Source organism: Dasypus novemcinctus, chromosome 13 (genome assembly GCF_030445035.2).
Source record: "Dasypus novemcinctus isolate mDasNov1 chromosome 13, mDasNov1.1.hap2, whole genome shotgun sequence".
Taxonomy (NCBI): Eukaryota; Metazoa; Chordata; class Mammalia; order Cingulata; family Dasypodidae; genus Dasypus; species Dasypus novemcinctus.
In genome coordinates, this window is record NC_080685.1 from 89,760,467 (window position 1) to 89,786,694 (window position 26,228).

Below are 26,228 nucleotides of genomic sequence, written 5' to 3' on the forward strand. Positions count from 1 at the left end.
TTACAAGGAAAGATAGTTACAAAGGGATATGAGCCTAGTACAGGCAGAACTGAAAGATTCCTTAACCGATCGTCTGCAGCGAGCTGATGATCAGTTCTATTGTAAAACTGTGTAAACTGGAAGAGTTTAATGGGATGTTATTTTGACAATGTTTTATGATTCATTCAGATTTTATTTTGATCAGAATTTTTATCAAGGTTTTAAAAAGAACTTTCAGTTTTGAATCAATAGCTTACTCCTGAACTTCGAGTCTAAGTGTACTCCTAAGAGTAATCAGAATATATGTGTTAAATGTCTGTCTAAACTGCTTAATTAGTGCTTAACTGCATTTATACTTCTCAAGTATTCCTAATGGTTGCTGGTTACCAATAGAGGTGTGTCTAAGAATGAGCTTGCATATTATAGGCAACACTAATTCCAGAGGAGATCTTAGAAGCAGTAAAAATCAGAGATGTGAAATGATTGAGAGCTTGGACACAGTCATACCAAAAGAGTGAGAATTATGAGTCAAATTAGTGAGTTGTGTTTCTGTTGGTGTGTCTTAATTCTCTTTGTGTTTGTCTTTTTGTTCAGTGTGTATTTTCATACCTCCGGATGGTAATCCTAAATTAACAAATGAAAATTCTTCAAAGTGCTCTATTCAAATTGTTAAAAATTAAATGGGTGCTTTTACAGGTAGAGTACTCCCGCAGCCCAAATTGGAGAAGCTAAACAGGAAAAAAAGTTGCATAAAATCTGAATAAACAAACTCTTTAAAGGAAAGAAACTAAAAAGTTAAGTTTATCCTGAATTCTCCTACAATCTTTCTCTAGCTGCTTATCATGCTCCCAGAGTCTTCTCCTAACCTCTACTAAATTCCAGGGACTCATTAAAACCGATTGAGGGGAAGTGGACTTTGCCCAGTGGATAGGACGTCCACCTACCACATGGGAGGTCCGTGGTTCAAACCCTAGGACTCCTTGACCCGTGTGGAGCTGGCCCACGCTCAGCACTGATGCATACAAGGAGTGCTGTGCCACGCAGGGATGCCCCCTGTGTAGGGGAGCCCCACATGCAAGGAGTGTGCCCCATAAGGAGAGCTGCCCAGCGCAAAAGAAAGTTCAGCCTGCCCAGGAATGGCACCGCACACAGAGAACTGGCGCAGCAAGATGACGCAACAAAAAGAGACACAGGTTCCTGTGCCGCTGACAATAACAGAAATGGACAAAGAAGAACACGTAGCAAACAGACACAAAGAACAGACAATCGGGGGGGGGGGGGAGAGAAATAAATAAAATAAATCTTAAAAAATAAATAAATAAATAAACCAGCTGAGGGCAGCAGATGTAGCTCAGGTGCTTGAATGCCCACCTCCCACATGGGAGGTCCCAGGTTTGGTTCCTGGTGCCTCCTGAGAAAGGCGAGCAGATGAGGGAGCCATCTCAGGGATGGGGTTGGGGGTGGGGAAAAAATTAAAAATAAATAAATAAAAGTTCCTACTAATATAGAACCATCAATTTTTAATAAATGATAGGGACAGAAGAGATATTACAGAATAAACCTTGTTTTGTATAGTCTGTCCTATAATTCCCCAATTAAATTTTAACAGCTTTTGAGATGACAGTAATAATCTAATGTCCAAATTTCAGTAAGTAAAGAAAAAGTCCTTGAAAGCTATGGAAAGGTTTTTCTAAATTATGATTAAGCAAATTAAACAATTATAATTACTCCAGAATCTGACAGTCAGTACACTTTTAAGGTTATTCACAATTTTAGAAATTTATTAAAGAAAAAAAGAGGTTTAGCCTCTTATGGAAGAAGAAAGAAAAAAACATTTTTTGCATAAACTATAATTGTTCCAATTTTATTTGATTGGGTGTAATCTCCCTAGGTTTATAGGATACTAATGGAATAAATTAGCATTATATGTATTCAATCTTTTTTTTTAAGATTTATTTTTTATTTATTTCTCTCCCCTTCCTACCACCCCCCCACCTGTTGTCTGCTCTCTCTGTCCATTCGCTGCATGTTCTTCTGTGTCCGTTTGCATTCTTTTCAGCAGCACCAGGAATCTGTGTCTCTTTTTGTTGTGTCATCTTGCTGCGTCAGCTCTCCATGTGTGCGGCACCACTCCTGGGCAGGTTGCACATTTTTCACATGGGGCGGCTCTCCTTGCAGGGGCGCACTCCTTGCACATGGGGCTCCCCTACATGGGGGACACCCCTGCATGGCATGGCACTCCTTGTGAGCATCAGCACTGCGCACAGGTCAGCTCATGACACCGGTCAGGAGGCCCTAGGTTTGAATCCGGGTCTCCCATATGGTAGGTGGACGCCCTATCAGTTGAGCCAAATCTATTTCCCTGTATTAAATCTTTAAGATGATGATAATTGTAAGCTTTTGGCTATTGAAATAATTACAAACCTCTTAAAAAAATTTTTTTTGCCTAAATTGAAAATGAAAGTTTTTTTTTTTCCTTCACAGAACAGAATGAGGGATATGAGATTTAAATGGATATAGAGGGAAGCAGACTTGGCTCAATGGAGAGAGTGTCCACCTACCACATAGGAGGTCTGCGGTTCAAACCCAGGGCCTCCTTGACCTGTGTGGAGTTGGCCCACGCACAGTCCTGATGTGCGCAAGGAATGCCCTGCCATGCAGGGGTGCCCCCGAGTAGGGGAGCCCCAGGAAAAAGGAGTGTATCCTGTAAGGAGGGCCACCCAGCGTGAAAGAAAAGTCCAGCCTGCCCAGGAGTGGCACTGCACACACGGAGAGCTGACGCAGCAAGATGACACAACAAAAAGAGACACAGATTCCTGGTGCCACTGACAAGAATGCAAACGGATACAGAAGAACATGCAGCGAATGGACAGAGAGAGCAGACAACAGTTGGGGGGGTGGTAGGAAGGGGAAATAAATAAAAAATAAATCTTTAACAATAAATAAAGTAATATAAGTTGTAAAAAGCTACAAATTTAAATGAATGAATGAATGAATGAATAAATGAATGAATGAATGGATATAGGAAAAAGTTAGGGAAATGGATGTGGCTCGACCAATTGGGCTCCCATCTACCATATAGGAGGTCCAAGGTTCGATGCCCAGGGCCTCCTCGTGAGGGCAAGCTGGCCCACGCAGAGAGCTGGCCCATGCAGAGTGCTGGCCCACGTGGGAATGTGGCCCCATGCAGGAGTGCTAGGCTGCATGGGAATGCCGCCCAGTGCGGGAAAGCAGCCCCATGCAGGAGTGCCGGCTGACGTGGAGAGCTGGTGCAGCAAGATGTTGCAGCAAGAGACACAGAGGGAAGAAAATAAGAAGATGTAGCAGAACCGGGAGATGAAGTGGCAAAAGAGAGTAATCGCCTCTCTCCCACTCCGGAAGGTCCTAGGATCGGTTCTCGGAGCCGCCTAATGAGAATACAAGCAGATACAGAAGAACACACAGTGAATGGACACAGAGAGCAGACAACAGGGGAATAAATTCTAAAAATCTTAAAAAAAGAAAAAAGTTAAAGGTTTGTGGAGGTGAATTCATAGTCAATGCTGATTAAAATTTGATAAGGTTATTTAAGGGAATGTGCTTTGTCCTAAAATGGCTGGTGTTCAGAAAATCAGGGTGGAAATACATAAGACAAGGCTTGAATGAATATAGAAAGTTGTAGAAGGTATTGTAGAAGGTAGTGATGGATGTAGGATGACCGAATACCTGAAAGTAACTTGTTTCTCTCCCTGTTGCTAGGATACAAAGAAAAGAATTGTATGTAAATCAGAAGGTAAGGAAATGCAACCCTCTCTTTGGGCCAAAATCCGCTTTTGGGTGGTCAAGAATATCCTGTTAAAGCAATGAAGTATGAAAACCAGCTTCAAACAGTCGGCCAGACCTGAGCAGAAGCAGCCCCTTGCTGTCCCCACTTCAACTTGCTTAATTAACATAGTAAAATTCCCACCCAGGGGTGGAGTTATCCGCCCCTTTCTTAATCATGCAATGTATGTGCAAGTGTGATTTCCTGAACATACTAATCATATAATTATATAACCAGCTATGTATGTTCATCCATATGCATAAAAACTAATGCATAATCAAAGCAAATGCTAAGTAGTAACTTGGGTATTTAAACAAGAGTGAAACTGCAGCACGGGGAGTCAGGTCTGAGTCACTTTGGACTGGCCTTGGCTCCTTACCTCTGCAGACGTAATAAATGTGAGTTTGCCTAACTCTCGTGTTGAAGTTTTCTTCATGCCATCTCTGGTTATCCATAAAGGCCCTGTTTTAAGGCCTAAAAGTAGCATTAAGTAAGGGAATGTGTATTATAAAGGTGAAATTTGTCTTGAGATGAAGTAACTATAGGTCTATATGGTTATGGTTGGTTAAAAGAAGTTTGCAAAAAGCATTTTCTAAACTGAAATATTTAAACGACTAATTCCGGGAAGCCATTATTAAATAGAAGCCTGGATTGATATTGAAAACAAAAAGTAACTTATGACTAATTATAAGAAATTTATAAAAGCATTTTCTAAATTGAAAAATTATAATGTTAAGTGACTAATTCCAGAAAACCATTATTAACTAGAAATATAGGAATAACAAAAGGTAATTTTATAGCAAAGAAAAAATTTGTTGGACAACCTCAATTTATTATGACCTATGCTAACTAAGATTTGTTTACCAAATAGTGTACTTATGCAAAACTAAAATTTGACTTTCTCTCTCTATTAAAGTAAAAAAAAATAGTTTTCTTCCAGTACTGCTGAAGTTTCTTTGTGGTAAACAGTATGTTTCTAAAAGAGAAAACATAAAAAAGGAATTAAATATGTAATTTACTTATATATTTGGGGATTGTGTATAAAACTCTTAAAGATTTTTAAAGTTCTGTCTATTCTATCCTAATACTGATCTGCACGGTGAGATTGTTGGTTATAGTTTTGGTTATTCTTGGAAAAATGGGATGCTATGAAAAGAATCCAAATCTCTTAGTTACACTATTTTGCTCTGATTCTTCTCTAAAAGAGCATGTAGTTACCCCATTATAAACAAAAGGGTCTTCAAAGGAAAGGCAAAGCAAAATTTAATGTAAGGTTTTGCCTACTGATTAGCATAATATTGGTAGAGGTGTAAAAGTAAAAAGTACTAAAAATAGGTAAGCCCATTTAATATGTTATAAACTACATTGGAAGTATTTAGAAAGTATATAAAAATTAAAAGATAGATGTCAATATTGTCAAACTCTCTTGTACATTCAAACCAGGCCTCCAGTAGCCTGCATGATGCCTCTCCATTTGAGTTATTGGTTAGGTTGGTCACTATAGCACCTAAAATAATAAAAGGATCTACCACATCTCTGGACATAGCTTCTGAAGTGGTTGGAAAGTATGTTGCAGTTTCAGACTACTGCAGCAGCTGGTAATGGCTTGATATGGCCAGATTTACAATGTACATTGCCTTCAAAGTGTCTCTGTTTCATAGTGCCAAAGGGCACTGTGCACCAGACCAGTGAAAACACTGGAGCGTCCCTCCAAGGGCCAATTGTGCTGCAGCATGCTAGCCATGTGAAGAATATACCAAGTGGAGCAATAATTGCCAGAGTAGTGTGAGTAAAACTTAAACACATTTGGCATTATGCACTGCTCTCCAGGTATTGCAAACCTGGAGCTTAGATGTATTAACTGCAGCTCAAAGAACAACTAGTGCATTGATTAGTGTATTGATTAAGTGCTGTACCTATATGCCTGATGAATATCTCTTCTATTCTAGATCATATGCAGAAGGGTACTGAACATGTTAAAAGTCTTTGTACACTTAATTCATTTTCTAAGTAATAATGAATGTGTCTATAAGATAAAAGAATGGCTCTCTCAAATGCTGTATTTTGCTTGCCATATGCTTATCTTGTTGTTGCCTATACTGTCATTGAGAGTTTAAGTCCAGGGCAGTGCCTCTCCTCATACCTCTCCTAGCTGTCCTAGGCATAACCACTAGGAAATGTGAGAACTGGGGGTGACAGTTTCCCAGATGGCATTTGAAACTTACAGGATCAAGCCCATCAGCTTTGGGAGGATGTAGCCTCTGGTGGGACCTGGCCTTTCTCATTCCCATGGTCCGGTATGTCATGGCTGGCCCCCTTTTTAGAGCCGTGTATCACCATTTTCTTTATCCTTTTAGTAGGACCATGTATCTTCAAAATTCTAACTAAGTTTATTTCTTCCAGAATCAATGCCTTCCAGAACAAAGTATTAGTCATGCAGGGATTTCATCCAGGTCCAACTACATTGCTGGACCCACCTTTCCTCAACCTCAATAGAATAGACAGTCAGTTTCACACCTTGTCAGGCAGGGTCTTCTGTCCCTAACCAGCAGGAAGCAGCTACAAAAGTATGACTATCGCCCTTCAGTCCCCCTTAAGAATAAGGATGTAATCTCTCTGAGGGGGATGTTGAGATAGGCTAGTATAGGAAACAGGGAACAGGGAAGGTGTCTATCAGAATAAAGCCCGCCAAAGACTCTGGTCAAAGGTTCAGTTTGAAAGTCCCAGATTACGTTGTTATCTACTAATGGAAATGTTGCTATATACTATTAGACCAGCACAATCTGCCCCTTATTGTTCCCCATAAACATCTTTCATTTCACCCATAGTGCCCTAGCCAATACCTCTCTACAGTGAGTTTTGGCAGTAACCCATGCCCACAAATGAACCCAATGTTGAATTTGCACAGACTTGCCATCCTTGAGGGCTATGGCCTTCCTTGGACTGTAATTTCTGCATATTGGACAGCATGGAACACCTTGCTGGCATGGCAGAATATGACCCAGTGACAAATTTGAAACAATACCTTCTCATTTAAGATTGAGATTCAGCTGCCATCTTTCTATGAGACTCATAATCTATATTTTTTCCCTTGTAAGGGAACAGGTGAATAAGCCCAGGCCTTTATTAGGATATGCTGTATATAATGGTTTAGGACAGTTAACAGCTGAGCCAGTCACCATAGATAGTATCACTCATATCTGCATGGAACAAGAGGGAATCCGTGATGTGGGGTGGTTACCCCGAGTTGTGTAATTTTACTATCAAGACTAGATATAGAGTAAAGCACATTCTCTGGTGGTTCCACCCATTGGCCATTTTTGTGCCAGTTGGTGCTGCAATTGTCACAGAAAAACACATAACGTATTTAGCCAATCACACTTTCCAAGCCCTAAATGACTCTAAAGTGACAATTTCCTTACTAAAAAGAAACTACCCAATACAATAGGTAGTTTTACAAAACAGGATGGCTTTAGATATTTTTACCACATCACAAGGTAGGACCTGTGCCCTCATTAATGTTCAATATTGTGTATATATTCCTGATCAATCCCATAATATTCTGTGGAATGTGGATGCAGTGCTCGTCCCATGGTCAACGTAGGCTGTGTGTGGGGGTGGACTGTGAGATGCAAGTTGCCCCCCATGTCCTCAGCACATAGACACCTGTGTGACGTGGGCATAAGTTAAAGGTTAACAACCCTCCCTGAGGGGAGAGAACGTACAGATGGTTATCGTAAACTGTAACCTTGGTAAACATCCTCCCTACAAGTACAGTGAAAACATCACCAGACCCCATGTGTAGCTTCACATGACCCTAGCAGAAACTTTGTTCTCATACCCTGTGGAATGTCCTTGTTCTGAAATCCTTTATACCACCCCATTTCCCTGTCTATCTGCAGAGCACTATTTCATTTCCCTGAACTGTCGCCATCAGAGGTTCTTTCCTGTCCGTAAGTCCCAATAAGCTTATTTAAATGCCAGGTGTGTTCTCTGGTCTTGTGGCCTTCAGTGGCTGGGTTGTTAACACACAGTAGTAGCTCCAAGTGGATGCGCAGTAGATTTTTGTGGTTACTCTCATGACATGGGGACAAAGAAGGTCTGAGTAGTCATAAAAGTACCAAAAGATAAAGAAACAAATAAGGGCAACCCATGCACTTACCAAGCCCCGAATATGCATCACCATGATGAAGAGTTTATTGTTTTTGTAGGAGATGGACAGCTTCACCTCCCCTCCCACTTTCTCAACGGGCCGGGGCCATGTGCCATCTATAGGAACAAAGGAATGCCAGAAAGGTTATGAGGCCAACCATGTCCCCTGTCCAGGGCCAGGCAGATGTTTTGGTTTCCCTTCTAACCTTCCAACCCCCAAGTCTCTTCATGCCCAAGTATTCAAGGATGAGCATTTTCTGATGCCCTCTAAGATATCTGCACACGTACAGTCCGTGAATATGATTTGGAGTTGGGTTGGGATGAGTCTTTCTAATTTGAGGCTGTATTCACCAACCAGCCAGCCAGCCCCTGGGGACCTGAACAAGGAGGTATGGACCGTGCAGCCTGAGTGGGAAAGCAGATTCCCTAGCTGCTAAGAAGAGGAAGAGGTGGCAAGTCAAGGAAAGAAAACTGGGAAGAGATGGTAGCAGGAGAAATCATCCCAGGAGTGGTTCAGAGGGGCTGGCAGGAATGTCACAGAGAAGGCACTATACCTGAGGATTTGGGAGCTGGGCTGGTGCCCACAGACTTCTCATCCCGGGGCAGGGGGTGGAAAAAGGTGTACACCAAATCACACTGGAATAAAGTCAGAAAACAGTCATCTTCAATAAGATAATGACACAACAACAAAAAAAGGAAAGCGATGCTTCCAGATTAAAAGACGTTTATGAAATATAACAGCCAAGTGTACTGTGCAACTCTTGTTTGGATCCTGGTTCAAACAAACAAACTCTAAAAAGACATTTGGCTATGACAGGGCAAATCCAAATATGGCCTGGGTACTGGCTGATATAATGACACTATGGTCATGTAAGAATATTTCCTCATTTTTCAGAGATGCATAGTGAGTATACAGGGAGATTACCATGATGTCTGTAATTTACATTAAAACACTTCATAAAAATAGGTGAAGCACACATGGCAAAATATTGTTAAAGTGATGATATATGGACACTCATTAAATTGTTCTCTCTACTTTTTCTGTATGTTTGAAAAGTTCTTGTAATAAAAAAAAAAAGTTAAAAAAATAAAAGGACAAATAAAACTAGGTCATACCAGGCCAAAAAGAGTGCCCATTCTCTACTACTATTGCCTCCTCTGTCAACACATACATAACCCCTCAAATACAGAGGAAAGCCTGAGTGAACCGTCTTGGACAAAGACCATGAGTCCTCTTCTTGAGAATATTTCCTAACTTATCAGGAAAAAACAAAACACCTCAATGTGTGAAAATACTCCCTTTAGCCTGAGAGTGAAAAAATGGGCATAATCTAAATATCTTTCAAGAAGCAAACAGTTAAGGACATTATGGTATTCCAAGTCAGTGTGCTAATTTGGTACATTTAAAGTGGCTTATGCTTAATACAGATGCTAAATAGGGGGGAAATATTCACATTTAAGGTATGACTACTGTAAGTCACATTTGCATTTGGACAAATAGGAAGGGAACATAGAAAATGGAGGTAGATGATTTATTTGTTAGGATAATGGCATTCCTGATGACTATTTGTTTTTATGCCCATCAGGGCCATTAAAATGCCATTGTTAAAAAATAATCTAGGGAAACAGATGTGGCTCAAGCAATTGAGCCCCATCTACCATATAGGAGGTCCAGGGCTCGATATCCAGGGCCTCCTGGTGAAGGGGAGCTGGCCCATGTGGGGAGCTGGCCCATGCGGAGAGCTGCCCTGCACAGGAGGGGTGCCCCACGCAGGAGTGCTGGTCCACGTGGAGAGCTGGCGCAGCAAGATGATGCAACAAAAAGAGACACAGAGGAGAGATAATAAGAGACGCAACAGACCAGGGAGCTGAGGTGGCACAAGAGAACGAACACCTCTCTCCCATCCCAGAAGTTTCAGGATCGGTTCTCGGAGCTGCCTAATGAGAATACAAGCAGACGTATAACACACAGTGAATGGACAGAGAGAGCAGACAATGGAGGGAGGGGGTTGAAAAAAATAAAATAAAATAAAATAAATCTTAAAAAAAAAAAATCTAGGGGGAAGTGGGTGTAGCTCAGTGGCTGAGCACCTGCTTCCCATATAGGAGGTTCCAGGTTCAATCCCTGGTACTTCCTAAAAAAATTAAAAAATCTAGTTGTCTAGGTGGATGCACACTCATACTCTGTTCAAAATTCCTTTTCCTCAGGTTGGGATCACTCCAGTTCCTCTGGGGTCGCATCTGACATACACCTTTCTCTGTGTGTGTGCCCTTGCCCCACAGAGTCCAGACGACTGGTCATTCTGCCGTCGCAGAAAAGCCAACACCCCTCCCGGATTCCCTGCAACTCTGGACCCTTCTGTCCCTGCATCCCCCACAAGGCGGCCAGAATAGCAGGAGGAGAGCACACACCCACCTCTGCCACCTCGGGGGCGGCGTGGATCAGGTGCCAGATGTAGCCGTTTAACTCCTCCCTCCGCCGCTCAGCCACCGCCTCTCCCCGGGAGCGGCCAATCACGAAGCGACTAGGGAAGCTGCTGGGGCCAGGTGGGCAGTGGTCACGTGGAGGGGGAAGGCAGGGAAAGAAAATGAAGAGAAAACAGGCTTTTCCCAAACTTCGAGTTCCTTTTCAGTCTCCTGACCCACATTTCCCAAAGCCTGCCTTTCCCCCATCCCCTTCTTCCCGCAGCTCCCCAGGTCGGTACCCACCCCAACGTGCTCAGCAGCTCCCATCGGACAGTTCCGAGGACCCAGGACAAGAAAGCGGAACTGTCCAGCAGAGTCCTATAGCTCCCTAGAGGGGCGGCAGGGGCTTCAGATTCCCCAGTCTTTCAATCAGATTGTCTCCACCCAATGTAAAAACCATTTGTAAAATAGTTTCACTTTTTAAAAAATTAGACATTTTGAAACATTCAGATTCAGCCGATCCCTGTCTTGAGACCCAGGCTTATTTTCAAGGCTGGAGTCAGACCTCTTGAGAGTGACAGGAGAGCTTGGCCAGCAGGGGGAGCACTCTTGGTCAAGCTTATTTCCAGGCGAAACACCGCAGGGAGGTCTTTACTCTAAAGGAGTCAGTTGCACACTCCTGCAGTTCTTTCCACACCCCATCCCATCTCCCTCTCCAGCTCCCTTTGTGGCAGAGAGTAAAGAGGGCAGCTACCTGGGCAAGAGGGAAGAAGGGAAGAGCAGCCGCAGCTTATTGTGTAATTCCTGGAACTCCTCGAACGTCCGCTGGATGTAAGTGGCCTCGTGAGCATTCTCTCGCATCACCTTTACCATGTATATCTGAAAAGGCCCACATCTTAGGGTATTCCTGCTAAATCCTCTGCACCCGATAAAGGAGGCAGGTAATGAAACAGAAGTGTGTGCAGTGGCACACCTTCCAGGAGAGGACAAGAGTGTCTCCAGTGGAGATAAAGATGCTAGTTCCTATGCAGGAATGGAAAGCAAATTTCCCTGCACACGACCCTCGACTCAGAGAGACTGTTCATACAACTCAGCCTCTGGATTCTAGGCAGGTCACCTGAGCAATGGACAGGGCAGTGGTCTGTAGTGCTTCTAGCCTAGGATGCTCAGGCAACCCCAGTGGGCCATTTCACAAGGTGTAAAGAAACAGAACCCCCGTAAGGAGGGCTCAGTGGGGAGCAGGAGAGGGCCAGATTGGAAATGACACTTACATAGCCCTTGCTGGGGTGGAAGACCTTCTCGTGGCGGCAGAGGAAAACATCAGTGATGCGGCCAGAGCTCTTGAGAGTGTGTGTTCGGGGGGCAAAGGAAAGGGTCAGCCGGTCATCTGAGCCTGTAAACTTCATCTGAGCCAGATTATGGATGAAAAAATTGAGCTTTGTGGCTACACTGCCCAGGCTGGACTCAATCAACCTGTTGGTGCAAAAGGATGGGAAGAAAAAGATGTAACCTTGGACCCAGGTCCTGCTGCTTAGTTATCTGTAGGGATACTCCCTGACTCCTGAGAGTAACACCAGCTCAGAGCAAATAATTTTCCTTGCGTAATATCATCACAGAGGGCAAAACTGGCAAACAATTATCTACATGTGGCTTACTCATATGAATCCGAGGGTTTTAGTTCTCCTTGCTGCCCACCTGAACCAAAAACAGTCAAGATAGGAAGGAATTAGGGAACCTACTAATTCCATGTAAATGTCTAAACATTGTTGTCAAACTGAATTCCACAGTTCAGTCCAAGGGACCCTCACCAAGAACTATTCAATTTAGAGATTTCAGTGTAAAAGGAAAGGTTCTGTGTTAGACCCAACAGAGAAAATTCAGTTTGCTAAGCTCCAAAAAAGAGTGCATCATGAAATGGAGATATTGTGTATATGGACAAAATTTTAGGCATTAGTACACAGAAACTTCCCTGCTTTCATATATAGTGTTCCTAAAAACTTTGTCAAATATAGGGAAATCGAACCATGGATTTCCATGTTTCAACAAGGGGACTGGGTCTCATCCCAGAGGGCTAAAAAATAAGGTAAAATCTGTATTACACTTTCCTCCTTAGCTGCAGACTGGGACCTGTTGAGAACACAAGTAAGAGTCAGACTGCAATACCTTTATATACAAAGGTTAGCAGCACCTTGCAGGTGCTGGGGCTGAGAGGACTAAGGTAATTTACCTAAGCCAGAGGCAAAGTTGGGTCAACAGATTCCTGGTGTCAACTCTAGGCTCTACCGTCGGAACTAATCCTTCCCCATTTCCCTAGTCCAGTTCCTCCCCATCAGGCAGGCTGGAATTACTCAAATAAGCAGCACTCTGCTTTGCTCAGGGTGTTACCTAGTAAAGTAGGTGGTGGCGTTGGCTTCTGTGTCCTGAGGCCTCAAGGCATCATACACATACTTAAGGTCCTCCAGGTCTGAGAGCTCAGGGATCCCACAGGACAACATCTAGGAGGCGAGGGAAGAGGGGGAGATAATGCCTATATAATCAGGGAATCCTTGCTGCTTCCCTACCACAAGGCAAGATTTCCCATAGCTAGGCTCCCGAACCCTTCTCAAGGGCAGTAGACGGATGCTGTGGGCAGCGACCAGAGGGCCACGGGGGTTGTGGGGCTAGAGCAATGAGTAAGACACCTATATTGACACCACTGTCCCCAGGTAGCCTGGGGAGCTACCTGCCTTTATCTAGGGCAGGCAGGTATTCAATGAGGGCTCAGAGAAGTGGCTCTCCAGAAATCCTTTGAAGCAAGAGAATGGAGTCGTAAAGATGGTGCCATGTGGTTAAGGAGGAGGGGTTGAGAGAAGATAGGGCTCCTCACCAGGCCCAGGAGGTTGAGGAAGAGGTGGGTGTGCTTGCGAATGAGGTTGTAGGCTTGGCAGCAAAGGTCAACAAAGTCATGGAAGCGGCTGGAAGGTTTGTCGCCTCCATTGATGACGTACGCCATATCCGAGGTGAAGACAAAGGGGGCACGATCCCTGGGCCAAGGGGAACATACAGGTAAAAGATCAACATGGAGGAGGAAACCGACCTTGTGGACTGCACCAGGGGACAGCTTCCTCATCCCTCACTGGCTGCATGAAACTGGATAGATGGGCTTTCTCTAATTTTTTCTTTTTTTAATTCCCTACATTAATCTTAAAAGATCTTCAGACAGATATTTCACAGCCTTCCTTGGTCCCTTTTCTGTGAGCTATTAATACTTTTTCCTGGATATTTAATTGTATTTCTTTTTGCTACAGTTTGGGCTCATTTCCCTGAGCTCAGTCCTCAGAAGAGAGGGAGAATAGCTGGTCCCTACCTTCTTCTGCTCAGCCCTTCAAGGACATGATCTCTTTTCAGTCTTCTTCTCTCCAAAGCTACTTAGCCCAAGGACCATGCTCTGAGATCCGGCCCCTCCCATCGTGGGCTTGAGTTCCGGCTCTGAACCTTCTCCGCTGACCTCCCTGCACATGGCACACACATCCTGGCTTCAGAAGACCACTAACCTCTTGATGTTGCCAAACATCTGGGCATGCCCCAGGAAACGGCCAAAATCTATGTGGAACATGTGGCCAGTGGTTTTCAGCATGATATTGTCATTGTGCCGGTCACAGATGCCTAGGACGTACGTGGCCACGCAGCAGCCAGCACAGGAATAGATGAAGTTCTCCACGGCCTGGGAGGAGAGGACACAAAACTGGCTTGGAGGGACTCCAGGAGCCATAATCAGACTGAATTCAGTCAGCCCTGGTCTCTCTCTCCTGTGAGTCCCAGTAGCCCCTCATGTCTGCTTGTTCAGCCTTCATCTCATACTAATGTACACACGTATACACATAGAAATGTCTACCATAGCCAATGGAGCATAAGGAGATGGAAGGTATATGTGTATATCTACCACTGTATCTGAATTTCTTCTTCTCCTTTGCCTACCATCCTCCTAGGGAGATTGACTGGAAAACAATGGACTGATCCAGAGCCCAGACTTGCCTACCCAGGTTTAGAAGACAGTGCCAGATGGCCACACTTCCAGCCAATACTAGATGAGATCAACATTCCCAAATGGTCGTGATGATCTTAACACCACAACTGAGGCAGCAGACTTAAGGTTCCTTTCCTGAACTTGCTCAGAATTCTCCTGTCCTTTTCCTGCCCCAAATAAAATGCCCATTCCCAGAATTCTTGGTAACAGCTGAAAGATCATCTAATTAAAGTCACTTCATTCCAAAGAAGAGCTGAGGCAGCTTAACACTTCTAGGGAGTGTTTTACACTTGAAAAGTGACATCTCTAATTGGTAAAATGTGTTACATCTATTCTTGGGTTTAAAGTTGGGGGGAAGAGGATCTACCTTATCTAATCTGGTTAACATCTGTCTCCTTTTCGGTCTTTCCAAAGAGAAACAGTATATGGAATCAGTACCAGGGGTACCTTCCACCCTCAAGTCCTCTTCAGGAGGGTTGTAGAGCTCAAAAAAGACTCATAGGTAGATAGCAACAGTTATAATAGCCAACCAGGGATGTAGAAATTGACAAGCTTCTCAGATGGAGAATGCCATCCCTCCCTCTCTCTGCAAATTTCCACCCATCATTCAAGGACCCTCTCTGAGTCCCTCATCTTTCCCAACCTTCCCAGCTCACTCAGACCCCCCCACTTTCAAGCCCCTGCAGATTCATGGCCACCACCCACTGTTCACGCAGGACTTAGCCTGTCCTCACTCAGGGTTTAGGGACCTTATCCCCAAGTAGATTATAATCCACCCACTCACCCTCTGAGGGCTTCTGAGCTGTTCCACAAGGCCTGTTTCAAAGCTCACACACACAGAATTCCCCCAGCTATTTGTCGAATTACAATTGGATGACTAATCCACAGGAAACTAAGAATAGAAAGTCTGTAAAGAAAGCCCAGCATGGCATTCAATTTTGGAAGAAAAAGACTATTTCTAGGAAAGGAATATATATGAATGAAAAGAAACTGCTCAATAAGGATTACAATCCATCAGCTCTCAGTCCTGACCATCTCCATTAAACTGTTTTCCTGGCACAGATATTCCTTCTATCTTGGATGTACCCTATTTTGGCTCACAAAACAGCTGCATGCCTGTGGGTAAATGACTAATTCTTATCACCCTACTAAGTTATGCAGAGTGTTAGTTGCTACTTGCAAGAAGTCTAAGTGAAGAAAGGGGCATTCTCCTGACTGAAGTGATTTCACTTATAGGCTATAAGGTAATGGCTTTGCTGGATACATGGTCAAGAGAAAAATATCTCTAGCTATTTTCTCCTGGAGGTCAACATGAGGAACTCCCTGCATTTCTGCAGCAGAAAGGCTAGAAGAGCAGAGACGCTATCTTTGAAAGAGTGACATTAAACATTCATAGACTGTTATGTTAGAGGTGGCAGAGGCCTTAATTTCTAAGAGAACTGGGATTCCAAGAAATCCATTGATTTGCCCCAAGTCACAGCAGATAAAGAATTACAAATCCAGGACTAGAACCCAGAGCTCTTCATTCCTTCTACTACACTATGTTTTCACCCGAGGCTGAGGCTGAGAGTGAGACTGCTGTGGGCATTTTCTCTGTGCCTCGGGGGTACATCTCTGTCCTCCCTCTGCAAAGCCCCTCTGCCCTTGGAGAGGAGTAATACCGATTCCTCGCTCTCTCTCATTCTCTTTTACTACTGATACATTCATGTATCTTTCAGGTATTAAATAACCACCCTGCAGTGTCACTGTGCCCAGTGTTGAATGGAGATTACTCCCTACCAACATAGTAAAAGTCACAGTTAAGTGTGATAAAAATATGTACAAGAAAAACACACATATTTGGGGAGTGGATGTAGCTCAGTGGTTGGCCACCTGCTTCCCATGTATGAGGTCCTGAAATAAAAAAATAAAAAAAAAAGAACACACACACAGAGAACTAACTGCCTCAGGGTATCAAGAAGAAGGTGGTTTTTGTGTGATAGCAGGAAATGGCATTCCAGGCAAAGAGAACACACCATCTAAAGGCATCAAGAAAAACGCAAGTTTTCTTCTAAACCAGAGCATCATTTATCATAAGATGAAAAAGTGCCGCAGACGAGACCACACAGGTAGACAGGGCTGGCTTGTAAAAGGCATTGTGCAATGCCATGGAGGTCGGACTTATCTTTTAGGACTTAGGGAGACTTTGAAGAACTTAGAACAAAGAAGGGTCATGGGCAGGTTTGTAGTTCCTAAGAAACCTCTGGAAATCAAGAAGAAGATGGAGTGGAATGAGGAGAGGTCATTCCAGTGGTCCAGAGACAGGCAGCAAAAAGCTGACTGGAAGCAATAGTAGGAAATGGAAAGAAAAAGGAACATTTGAGAGGCATTTGGGAAGAAGAATCAAAATGGCTTGGAATGGCAAGAATGAGGCAAAAGGAATCATCAAGATGACTTATGGGTTTCTGGTTTGGATGACTACAGAGAGATTCATACCATCTACTAGTAGGAAACACACAAAAAACAGTTTTCAAGAATGAATGAGAGACAAAGCCTGATTTTGCCTGAGTTTGGGGTATTGATGGAACACAAGTGGATATGTCCAATGAACAGTTGATTGTAGAGTATAAAGCCTGAGGGAGGGAAGAGGGTTAGAGGGAAGGCTTTAGAAGTCATCGGCATATGGGTGATAGTTAAAATAATAGGAGATGATGATCTGGCACAGTAAGTATGCAAAGAGAACGCACAGCAGACTAGGAATTGAACCCTGGGGAAGGCAAACATTTAAGGCCACTTAAGACCATCTAATTACACGTTCACTAAACATTCTGATTATAATTTGGCTTCCCATGTAGGTTTCCCTCAGGGATAAAATGTACCGATCAACATAAATTAGTATTTGGATCCCTTTGGAAATTAAATTGATATAAATTAGCATTCTGGTTTATAGCCAGTCTCTTATGCGTTTGGTTATTGTGACTTGTTCTTCCCTCCCCTCAACCTAATTACTTCAGAGACTAGACTGTGAAGCTGAGGATCAACTGTGGACCAGGGGAGGCCACCAAGGTCCCACCACCCTATAAAGTCCACCTGTGGAGCCAGCCAGCCCCCTTTCCTATCATCTCTGTCTCATATCTAACTTCGGTCTTGGATTTGAGCTATACTAGCCTTGTCACAAACAGGCTCAACGACCAGGAACAAGTGCATGGACCTTAGTTCACATCTATGAAAAGGGGAGGCTGGATTAAAAATAACTTCAAAGGTCTCTTCCAACCAACTCTGGTTCTGCAAAGCACCCCTAAACCCCTCTGAGAGCACAGGAGAAATTAAACAGGATCGGATATTAGAAGCAACGTGGGCAGGTCCTCAAAGTCAATGCCCCTCCTCTAACACTCTATCTGCCAGAGTAACTCCATGAAGCCTTCCCAGTATCATACAGGGGATTTTCTCAGTCAGCTTAAAACAGTCATTTGACCCACCAGTCAGCCAAGAAAGTGTCTCCTTCCTCCCAATGAGGCTGAGCTGTCGTCTCTGTGCGTGCACAGGTCCTGGGTAAAACAGCTGGGTGCCTGAGACAGGCACACCAAGCCTAGGCCCGCTCCTACCTTCTCGTACTCGTCCTCCCCAGGGTTGTGCTTCTGCAGCCAGTCGGCCAGGGGCCGGTCCTTGAAGGAGCCCGTCACCCCGTGCTCCACCTGGATTTTGCGCAGGGTTTCTGCGTTGGGGATCATCTCTACCATGCCTGTGAGAGGAAGGAGCAGAGCAAAGGGGACTGCAGGGAGGTTGCTACAAGCGCTTTGCGATATGCTTCCCTATAAATTAAGCACAATGTCTGATGATAAAGGCACGAAACTGGGCAAAAGGAGAATGGCAGAAAGGAAGGTCATTCCCCAAGCCTCATATTCCAGGCTGTGATGTTTTAGTTTCCCGAGTTCATAGCTGCTGCTTCTTTTTTACCTTTAACTTTTACTATGGAAAATTTCAACTACATAAATACAGAGAGAGAACGGTACCATGAAGTTGCTGGTAATCATCAACCAGCTTCAAAAAGATGCCAACATTTTGCTAATCCTGTTTCATCTATTTCACTCACCCAACCCCTGCTTTTTTTCTTTTCCTGTCTGGAGTATTTTAAAGCAAATCCCTGATATGTCATTTCACTCATATATACTTCAAGTATATAACAAAAAGTATGTAACCACTATGTCAACCATCACAGCCAAAAATTAACAATCTTTCCTTAATAGAATCTCATTACCAGGCCACGCTCAAATTCCACATTTGCCTCAAAATAATGCCTTTTTAAAGTTGGCTTGTCTGAATCAGAATCCAAAAAAAGTCTGCAACATGTGTGTTGTGTCTCCAAGTTTGTCTTATTTTATAATAGTCTCTCTTCCCTGCTTCCTTTTTTTTAATGCTATCAAACAGCTTCTACTGAAAATAATCTTCCTTTTTCCATCTTCCTGGAGAACTACCCAGTTCATGTTGCGGAATGGGCAGAGGAATTAAAGGGTCCCCTCCACGCCACCCACCTGCCCACACCCTCCCCCTCCCAGCTGACCTCTCCCCCGGCCAGTGGAGAAACAGCGGAAGATGACCATGCGCATGTCCAGCCCCTCCTGCACCCAGATCTTGCTCATGATGCGAATCATCTGCAGGGTCAGCATGTCCTGGCGAAGGTCATCCCCGCACTGGGTGGAGGAAGAGTGGCATCTGAGCTGCAAGTGCCCGAGCCCATCTCCGCCACCTCCCGCGGCCCCCTCGTAGGATCCCTGGGCCCAAACTACCGTGACAGTGAGGGACCCCCCTGGGTGCCCAGCTCGCACCTCTGACCTGCACACTCAGCTCATGCTAGGCCAAAGAGCCAGAGATGGGTCAATGCCATCAGTGCTGAGACGGTGCCCAGCCCTTCCCTTCTAGCCAGACGGGATTCAGGTTCAGCTTCCTCATGAAGGCTCTCTGATCATCAAGCCTTTTTTCTCCTTGAACTTTTATACCACAGATTTGGAACTTACAGGAAACACGTATGGTATGCTGCTAGCTCATGGATGTGACTTTTGTCTTCCCCACTAGATTATATGCTCTGAGGCTATCATTTCCTTCTTAGAATTTCAGATGTAACAGAGTTTGAAGGGAGTTTAGAGCTCATCTAGTCCAACCCACATCTGATAGACTACTTTCCTCTTCAACATCCCTACCACGTGGCCAGTCAGCCTCTGCTTGAATACTCCCAAGGACAAGCAGATCACCACCTTACCCAGTCACTGTTGGGGTGCCTCTCCCCGCTAGAAAGCGCTGTATATTGAGAAGTCAGCTGCCTCCCTACACCTCCCAGCACTCTGTGGCCCCACAGAATTAGTCTATTTCCTCTTTCAAATATTAGAAAGGCAGCGTGGAATAGTGGGGAGAGAACTGCCCCGGGCCTCCCTCTCCCACCCTTGTGCTCCTCCTCTCCTGTCCACCACCTCGGCCCCACCAGGCTCGTGTGAAGTACACTCACCTTGAAGATGACACGGATGTTCTCACCCAGTGGGTCTACATTTTGGAAGGAGAGCTTGAGGGGAACCGCGTTGGAGTTGAAGTAGGAACAGTCCTGTCATAGGAAAGAAGAGTAATGAGTGTTGAAGGTCCACAGGGGGTCCATGTCCACGAAGGAAAGTGACGGCTCTGTGCTCTGGATCAAGGTGCCGCCCGCCCTTCCAGCGGCCGGTCCACCCAGCACCTGCTCATTGTGCGTCCAGATTTCTCAGGAACCCCATTCTTTCCCTCCCTCCCTCCTGCCACCACCCTGGTCAATTTATGACTTCAACGCCAGCACCTGCCCACTCATCCCTTCAGCGCATTCTGCCACAGCTTGTCTTTATTTTTTCCCATTTCTTTTGTGTGTGTTTTATTACCCACTTACTTGCAATAAAATAATTGCAACTTATTAGTTGTGTGATTTCTGGTCAGTCATGTTCCATCTACACCTCAGTTCACTCCTCTGTAAAATGATAATGACCTCACAGGGTTGTGAGGATGAGATAAGTGACCTAAAGCACTGAGGACAGTACTGGGTACAGAGAAAGTGCTCAGCAAATGACCGGTGGCAGCTGCCATCATCGTCACCATCCCCGACTCCATCCCATCATCATCAGGTGGAGAAACTCCCCCAACCTCCAACCCAACTCCTCCACCCTGCACAGCTGCAAGCAAAAGTCTGTATACTTTTTGGGGTTGGGAAAAGGCCACAAATATGCCTCTCAGTAACTAGGTCAGGGAGGACCCACCTCCACAGAGCCCTCCCCACTCACCCTGGGCACGATGCCCTTGACCAGCAAACTGGGGCTGAGCGGCAGGCGGCAGGAGCCGTTCAGGGCAAAGAACTGCTTCACGTCCTCCAGGCCCGTGCGGAGGATCCCCTGAGAGGGAGGAGGAGGGAGAGTGGGGCTGAGGTGGGGCCCATCGGCTCTACTGGGAACCAGGCTTCTCCCAGGGGTGGACGCCCAGTGGCGGCTGGTGTGAAAACAGGGGAGGGCGCCAACCTCTGGGGGACCTTTAAGAAGGGAAAGCCCCCACCCATCCCTCCAGCCTGGCACAGCGCGGGGGCAGCAAGCCCAGGTCCGTTCAGGGAGGTGGCGGACCAGGGCGAAGCCGGCTGCAGTGAACCAAGAGGCCAGGCTACATCTCAACGGGGACCTGCTACTCAGGTTGTTGCCACGAGCAGCCAACAGTCTAGGAAATCTCCCAGTGTTTGAGTGTTGGCAGTCAGGAACACTGCTGGCTCATACAGGAGCTTTGTGCATCTTTATACAGATAAAGATGCCCCCTCTGGCTGCAGCTCTGAGCTGTGGCTCACAGTCAGCCCTCACTTGATCCCCCTGGATGGGTGGTCTTGTGCAGTTAACAGCTATACAACTGTGCCTCTATGGCAAACAATTAAATAAAAATTTTAATACTTTGCAGGCTAGACAAAACACATCCATGGGTGGTATCCAGCTCGTAGACTGTGTCAGTTTGTGGCCTGTAGTTTAGAGACAGAGCCACTTCTGCTACTCTCTAAATCAGAGATGGTTAAGGGCCATCCTGCTGATCAGGATGCCTAAAGTTAATGACTGGCTGCACGAGCCTGGGGTTAGAAATGGTAGAGGCAGCCTCACCCACTCACCTGCCGCGCAGAGGGCGCAGCCTCCCGGACCTGCTGGGCCAGCTTGGCCAGGGTGTTGACAAGCCAGCACTGGCGGTTAAACTCCTCCCTCAGCCCCTTGCCACAGCAGCACAACAAGGCTGCCAGCAGATACTGGTAGCGGATGCTGAACTGAGAATCCTTGAGGCCGTCCCTCAGCAACCTGCAAGGCAGAGGACAGCGGGGAATCAGGGCACTCAAAGGATCGCAGGCAAGGGCAGGTGCTGGGAGAGTGGGGTAGACCCAGTTCCGGATCACGGGAACACCCGTCCCACACTTGGGAGGGAAAATGCACTCAGGGTGCAGAGCCTCCAGAGGTGCTCATCCGAGCCCATGTCCAAGTCTGTGCCACACTGGCCTTAAGCAGGGTTCAACCCCCCACTCCTGTCTCTCCTACATATTTCTGCCATGAGCAGGGTGTGGAGAAGTGCAGGCAGGATTTTCACTGGGGATCCTCGCTGGGCGACAGTGGGGTGAACTAAGACCCCCTGAGAACAAGGTGTTAGCCCAAAGCTGCCGAGGAAAGCCCCAGCGTGCTGGGACCCAGACCACTCTGCGTGCCTGGCAGTGAGCATGCTCGGGGGAAGGACTCACGTCTACCTCCTACAGTCTTACCAGAAGAAGTAGTGAGTCACTCTCAAGTCAGAGACAGCTCGTTTCAGGAGGAAGCGCACCAAAGGGCTGTCCAGGTAGCACTCATACTTTAGGGCCTGTTCAAGGGAAAAGGAGAAAGAGAATGTGAAGCTTTACTAACTGCCCCTAATCCATACCTGCCACTACCCCGCTGGGGACCCTGGGCTCCCAGAGGCTGGATGCAGACTGACTGGCCAACAGGGCCTTGAGGGCTGGACCGGGGGCGGGAGCAAAGGCCGTCCACCCACCTGCACCAGCTGGGGCAGGTAGTCCAGCAGCTCGGCATCTGAGAGCGAGCCGATCCACTGGACAGCCATACGGCGCACCTCCTGGTCTGGGAATCTGCAAAACAGAGCCCAGCACCCAGATGACCCAGTACAAGCCTGAGGCACAGGCAGGAGAGCAAAGCCCCCTCACGACCTGGGCTGCAGGGGTAGAAAGGCATGGGTGGACCTGAATCTGCCAAGGCCACTAGAAGAACCCTTCTCTGGACAGCAACCCTTGGGAACGGCCCATCCCATGGTCACAGTCCATCTCAGGTCAGGAAGGAAGAGAGGAGTGGCCGCTCTCATTCCTTGCAAGATTCAAAGAAAACAGAACAAAGTCTGCATTCCCATTTCCAAAGCTCTCCTTCTTGGCTCTCACTGTGCCTGAACTACCTATCATCAAAAGGTCCTGATATGGGGTAAAGATTATTGTCTTGGCACCAGGCTTTAATGCAAAGCTTGCAAGCTTGCAGGCAGGTAACAGAAAACCATGAATTATATATATACATGTACACTGCCAGAATTACTTTATCAGAAATTAGCATAACACCTCAAAAGGTAAGTTTTGGTTTTTTTTTTGAGGTACCAGGGAATGAACCCAGGACCTTGTACACGGGACGCAGGCACTCAACCACTTGAGTTACATCCACTCCCCAAGTGGATGAATTTTGAGTACTAAGGAATTTTGAGTACTAAGGAGGAATAAACCAGGAATCCTGAGCACCATCTAGAAAAGGCAGCCTAGAGGTCTGAGAGCCTTGTGTCACCAGAGAGTTCTTCACGGGATGGAAGGAAAGAAGACTGTTCAAACGAGAACTACGTGAGAAGGGTTTGGGCTACACAGGTGTAAACACTTGTCAAAACTCAGCAAACGACATTTTCCTCGTATATATTTTTCACCTCAATAGGAAAAAACTGTAAACAAACACTGAGCTCTAGTTCATGATATGCATGCTAAAGTATTTGTGAGGGAGTTTTAATGATGTCTTCAGTTTACTTTGAAATGCATCAAAAAAATTTAAGACAGCTTGGTGAATGGATAGAGGGATGGAGAGGGAGGTGACAAGGAAAAGAAAGCAAACGTAAGGACAGACTCTAAGGGTTGGCTCTACGGATGTTCACTGTAAAAAAGTCTTTCAGCTTTGACGTTTGGCAAATATTCATAATATAATGTTGGGGGTAGGAAGTAAGACGAAACAAGAAAAAGGAGGAGTGGAAAAGCCCTGAGTGTCGGTGCCCATTTGACCATGCCAGAGCCAGCTCAGGTCAGTGGTGGGCAGAGCAAGCCCTGGCTTCTGGAAGGATGCTTGGTCAGGAAGGGGGGTCGGTAACAACTCACGTGGCGTGCAGGAGCCCCAGGGCATCCTGGTGGTTCATGGGGGTCCACTGCTTCAGGAGAGCATAGGTGTCGGGCAAGCAAGCCCACTCCCAGCTGGGGGCGCTGGCGAGCACCAGGGGGAGTGAGCTCACCTCCGAGTGGCAGTAATAGCGCTTCTCCCACAGGCGCTTCTTGTCAGCATCAGCGAGCCTGCGGGGTTGGGGGTCGAGTGCAGAGTCAGGGGGTGGAGCATTTGCTCCAGGGAAAGGCTGCACTCCGCAATCCAGTGGTTCCCAAACTACGCTGCGCAGGAGAATCACCTAGAGAGCGCCCTAAATCCCCAGGCCCGGGTCACCCCCAATGCCAATTAAATCTGAATACCTGAGAGTCCCTAGGTGACTCCAGTGTGCAGCAAAGTTTGGGATAGGGATCCAAATCTTAGCTTGGCTCTCAACTCAGGAACATCCCATACTGAGGCACAACGCAGAGGCCGACCTCTCGGGAGCGGGGCCTTAGGGCGCCACTCCCAAATAGTGCCACCAGGGGGCAGTGGTCCCAACATGTCAAGGTTTGGGTTACGGAGAGGCCGGCAGGGACCATCTGAGCCGGCTGGCAGTTTAACAGGCCCTACAGCTAATTGGGCCTTATTGAGATCGGGTGTCTAATGCGAGAAGGGTGCAGAGGAGCTAATGAAGTGAGGGGTCAGCAGAGGAGCAAGGGCAGGGGAGGGCTGCCTTCAATCGGCTACTCTGGCTGCCCCGTGTGGGATATGAGGGAGATACCCAGACCCAACACACGCACAGAGCCACACATGGGGTCCATGAGGGAGCAGGCACCCGAGGAGCCCAGATGCCACGGCTCCTCCAGCTTTCCCTTCCGCTGCCCTCCTTCCCCATTCCTGGATGAGGGAAAATGCCCCAAGGGTGAGATCAGCCTGGACTCGCTTACTCTCCAAGCTGCCAGCTTGCCCTGACACCTGATCCTTTTTGGAAAATGAAACAGGGCCAGAGAAATGCAAAGGCTGTGGGCGTGGAAGGGGCTGGAGGAGGGGGCAGGGTGGTGAGCACAGCAAATAGTAGCTAGCACCAGGCACATGGGCAAAGCTCCCGTCCTTTCTGGAAGCAGAGTGTGGCCTCAGCATGGGGACGGGCACTCCCAGATCGAATTCCCTGACCCCGAGCTCTTAGTGTCAGCTTGTGGCCTGGGGGCTGGTCTCCGCAGAGCCTCCCTCCACCCTGTCCTGCCTCAGTGACAATGCTCATCCACCCCACCCCACCTCCACCCCCAGAGCCGGAGGGCAGGGGCCTGGTGCCAGGAGGTGGGAGGAAGGCCCCTGGGGGCCCATGCCTGGGGGACCGTGCCTGGGGAGAGGCTCTGGGTCTCACCAGTGCAGGGACTCCTTCTGCATGATGTCTTTGAGCTTGCGTTGGTCTTCCTCCAAGAGGCTGCCGAACTCATAGCGGGGGCTGAACTCGTCTCCAGGGGGGCTAGTGAACTTGATGTCAAAGGCCGAGGTGGGGAAGTCAATCTGGTGGGTGGGGTTGGAGAAGCGGAGGAGAGAGAAGGGCCAGCGTGAGTGGGGGCAGCCAGCTCTGCAGGGCCTCATGCTTCTCCCGCACACCCCAGGCTCCTGCCTTTCTCCCCTCAAGCTCTTTGATGGCAGAAAAATCTGGTTGGATTTGGTGAACTCTAAAACTCTACCATCTCTGGCAGCTGTAATTTCAGGAAAAAAAAAAAAAGGGCAAGTGAGGAACAGGCCGGGTTGAGCTGCCTCTAGATCAGCAGACCAGCCCAGGTCTAGAACTTTGAACAGGAACATCCCCAGGCTGAGCTGCTGGGATGTAGCGGCTGAGGTCGGGGTGCCTCCTGCCTGAGAGGAGGTGGGACTGTGTCCCAGGGGAAGGCCATGACCCTTCCAACTCTAAGGCCATGACCCTGGAGCCCCTTTCTCTATGCTGCCAGATGTGTATCCTCCTAAAATGGATTTCAGAGCTGAGCCAGCTGTTCTCAAAAGGAGCCCTACGTTCATTCAGTAAATGTTTATGGAACCCTGACATGTGCCAGGCATTGTTCTGAGGTCATAGGGATAAAATAGTGAATAAGACAGACAAAATGCCTCCCTCATGGAGCTTTCATTTTATAGTACTCTATATGGAATTTTGATATTCCATATTCCATACCCAGTAACTAGAACTTGGACTGAACCTGCTTTTCCTCCCCTCTCCAGAGAATGGGTCCACCCCATGAAATCACAGAATCACTGGTGGAAGGGCTCCCCACAGGCCCCAAGGGGGAACAGCTGATATTTGATGAGACTTTGCAGTTCCATACACCACTAAAAGGGACTCTGGGATGCTGGCTGAGCCCTGGATGGGGAGGGTTCTCAGTTCTTACCTTCAGGCTCCTTGGAGTCAAAGTCACTCTCCAGGAGGACAGGGGCTACATACCACAGGGTTCATTCTCCCACTCGGGTCTAGCCACAGTCACTCGGCTGCTTCAGTCGCATCATCGTACCCTGTCCA

The 26,228-nt window shown here is 46.7% G+C and overlaps 1 protein-coding gene across 5 annotated transcripts in view; it reads right to left on the bottom strand.

Moving 5' to 3' along the window:
• PIK3C2B (phosphatidylinositol-4-phosphate 3-kinase catalytic subunit type 2 beta) overlaps positions 1–26,228 on the bottom strand; it is an 81,561-nt gene that overhangs the window by 6,630 nt on the left and 48,703 nt on the right. For 3 of the 5 annotated variants that reach the window (XM_058275034.2, XM_004459079.5, XM_012525377.4), the window contains 17 exons: positions 25,092–25,234; positions 23,728–23,916; positions 22,371–22,464; positions 22,105–22,199; positions 21,472–21,652; positions 20,618–20,725; positions 19,825–19,917; positions 18,886–19,015; positions 17,930–18,066; positions 13,873–14,042; positions 13,206–13,362; positions 12,725–12,834; positions 11,611–11,812; positions 11,094–11,218; positions 10,350–10,467; positions 8,488–8,569; positions 7,944–8,050 (listed from right to left, as the gene is read on the bottom strand). In XM_058275034.2, coding sequence (XP_058131017.1) covers positions 7,944–8,050; positions 8,488–8,569; positions 10,350–10,467; positions 11,094–11,218; positions 11,611–11,812; positions 12,725–12,834; positions 13,206–13,362; positions 13,873–14,042; positions 17,930–18,066; positions 18,886–19,015; positions 19,825–19,917; positions 20,618–20,725; positions 21,472–21,652; positions 22,105–22,199; positions 22,371–22,464; positions 23,728–23,916; positions 25,092–25,234 — 2,241 coding nt within the window. Of the gene's footprint in view, positions 1–7,943; positions 8,051–8,487; positions 8,570–10,349; positions 10,471–11,093; positions 11,219–11,610; positions 11,813–12,724; positions 12,835–13,205; positions 13,363–13,872; positions 14,043–17,929; positions 18,067–18,885; positions 19,016–19,824; positions 19,918–20,617; positions 20,726–21,471; positions 21,653–22,104; positions 22,200–22,370; positions 22,465–23,727; positions 23,917–25,091; positions 25,235–26,228 lie in introns of all 5 variants that reach the window. The other 2 variants (XM_012525374.4, XM_058275033.2) reach the window with 1 other exon arrangement.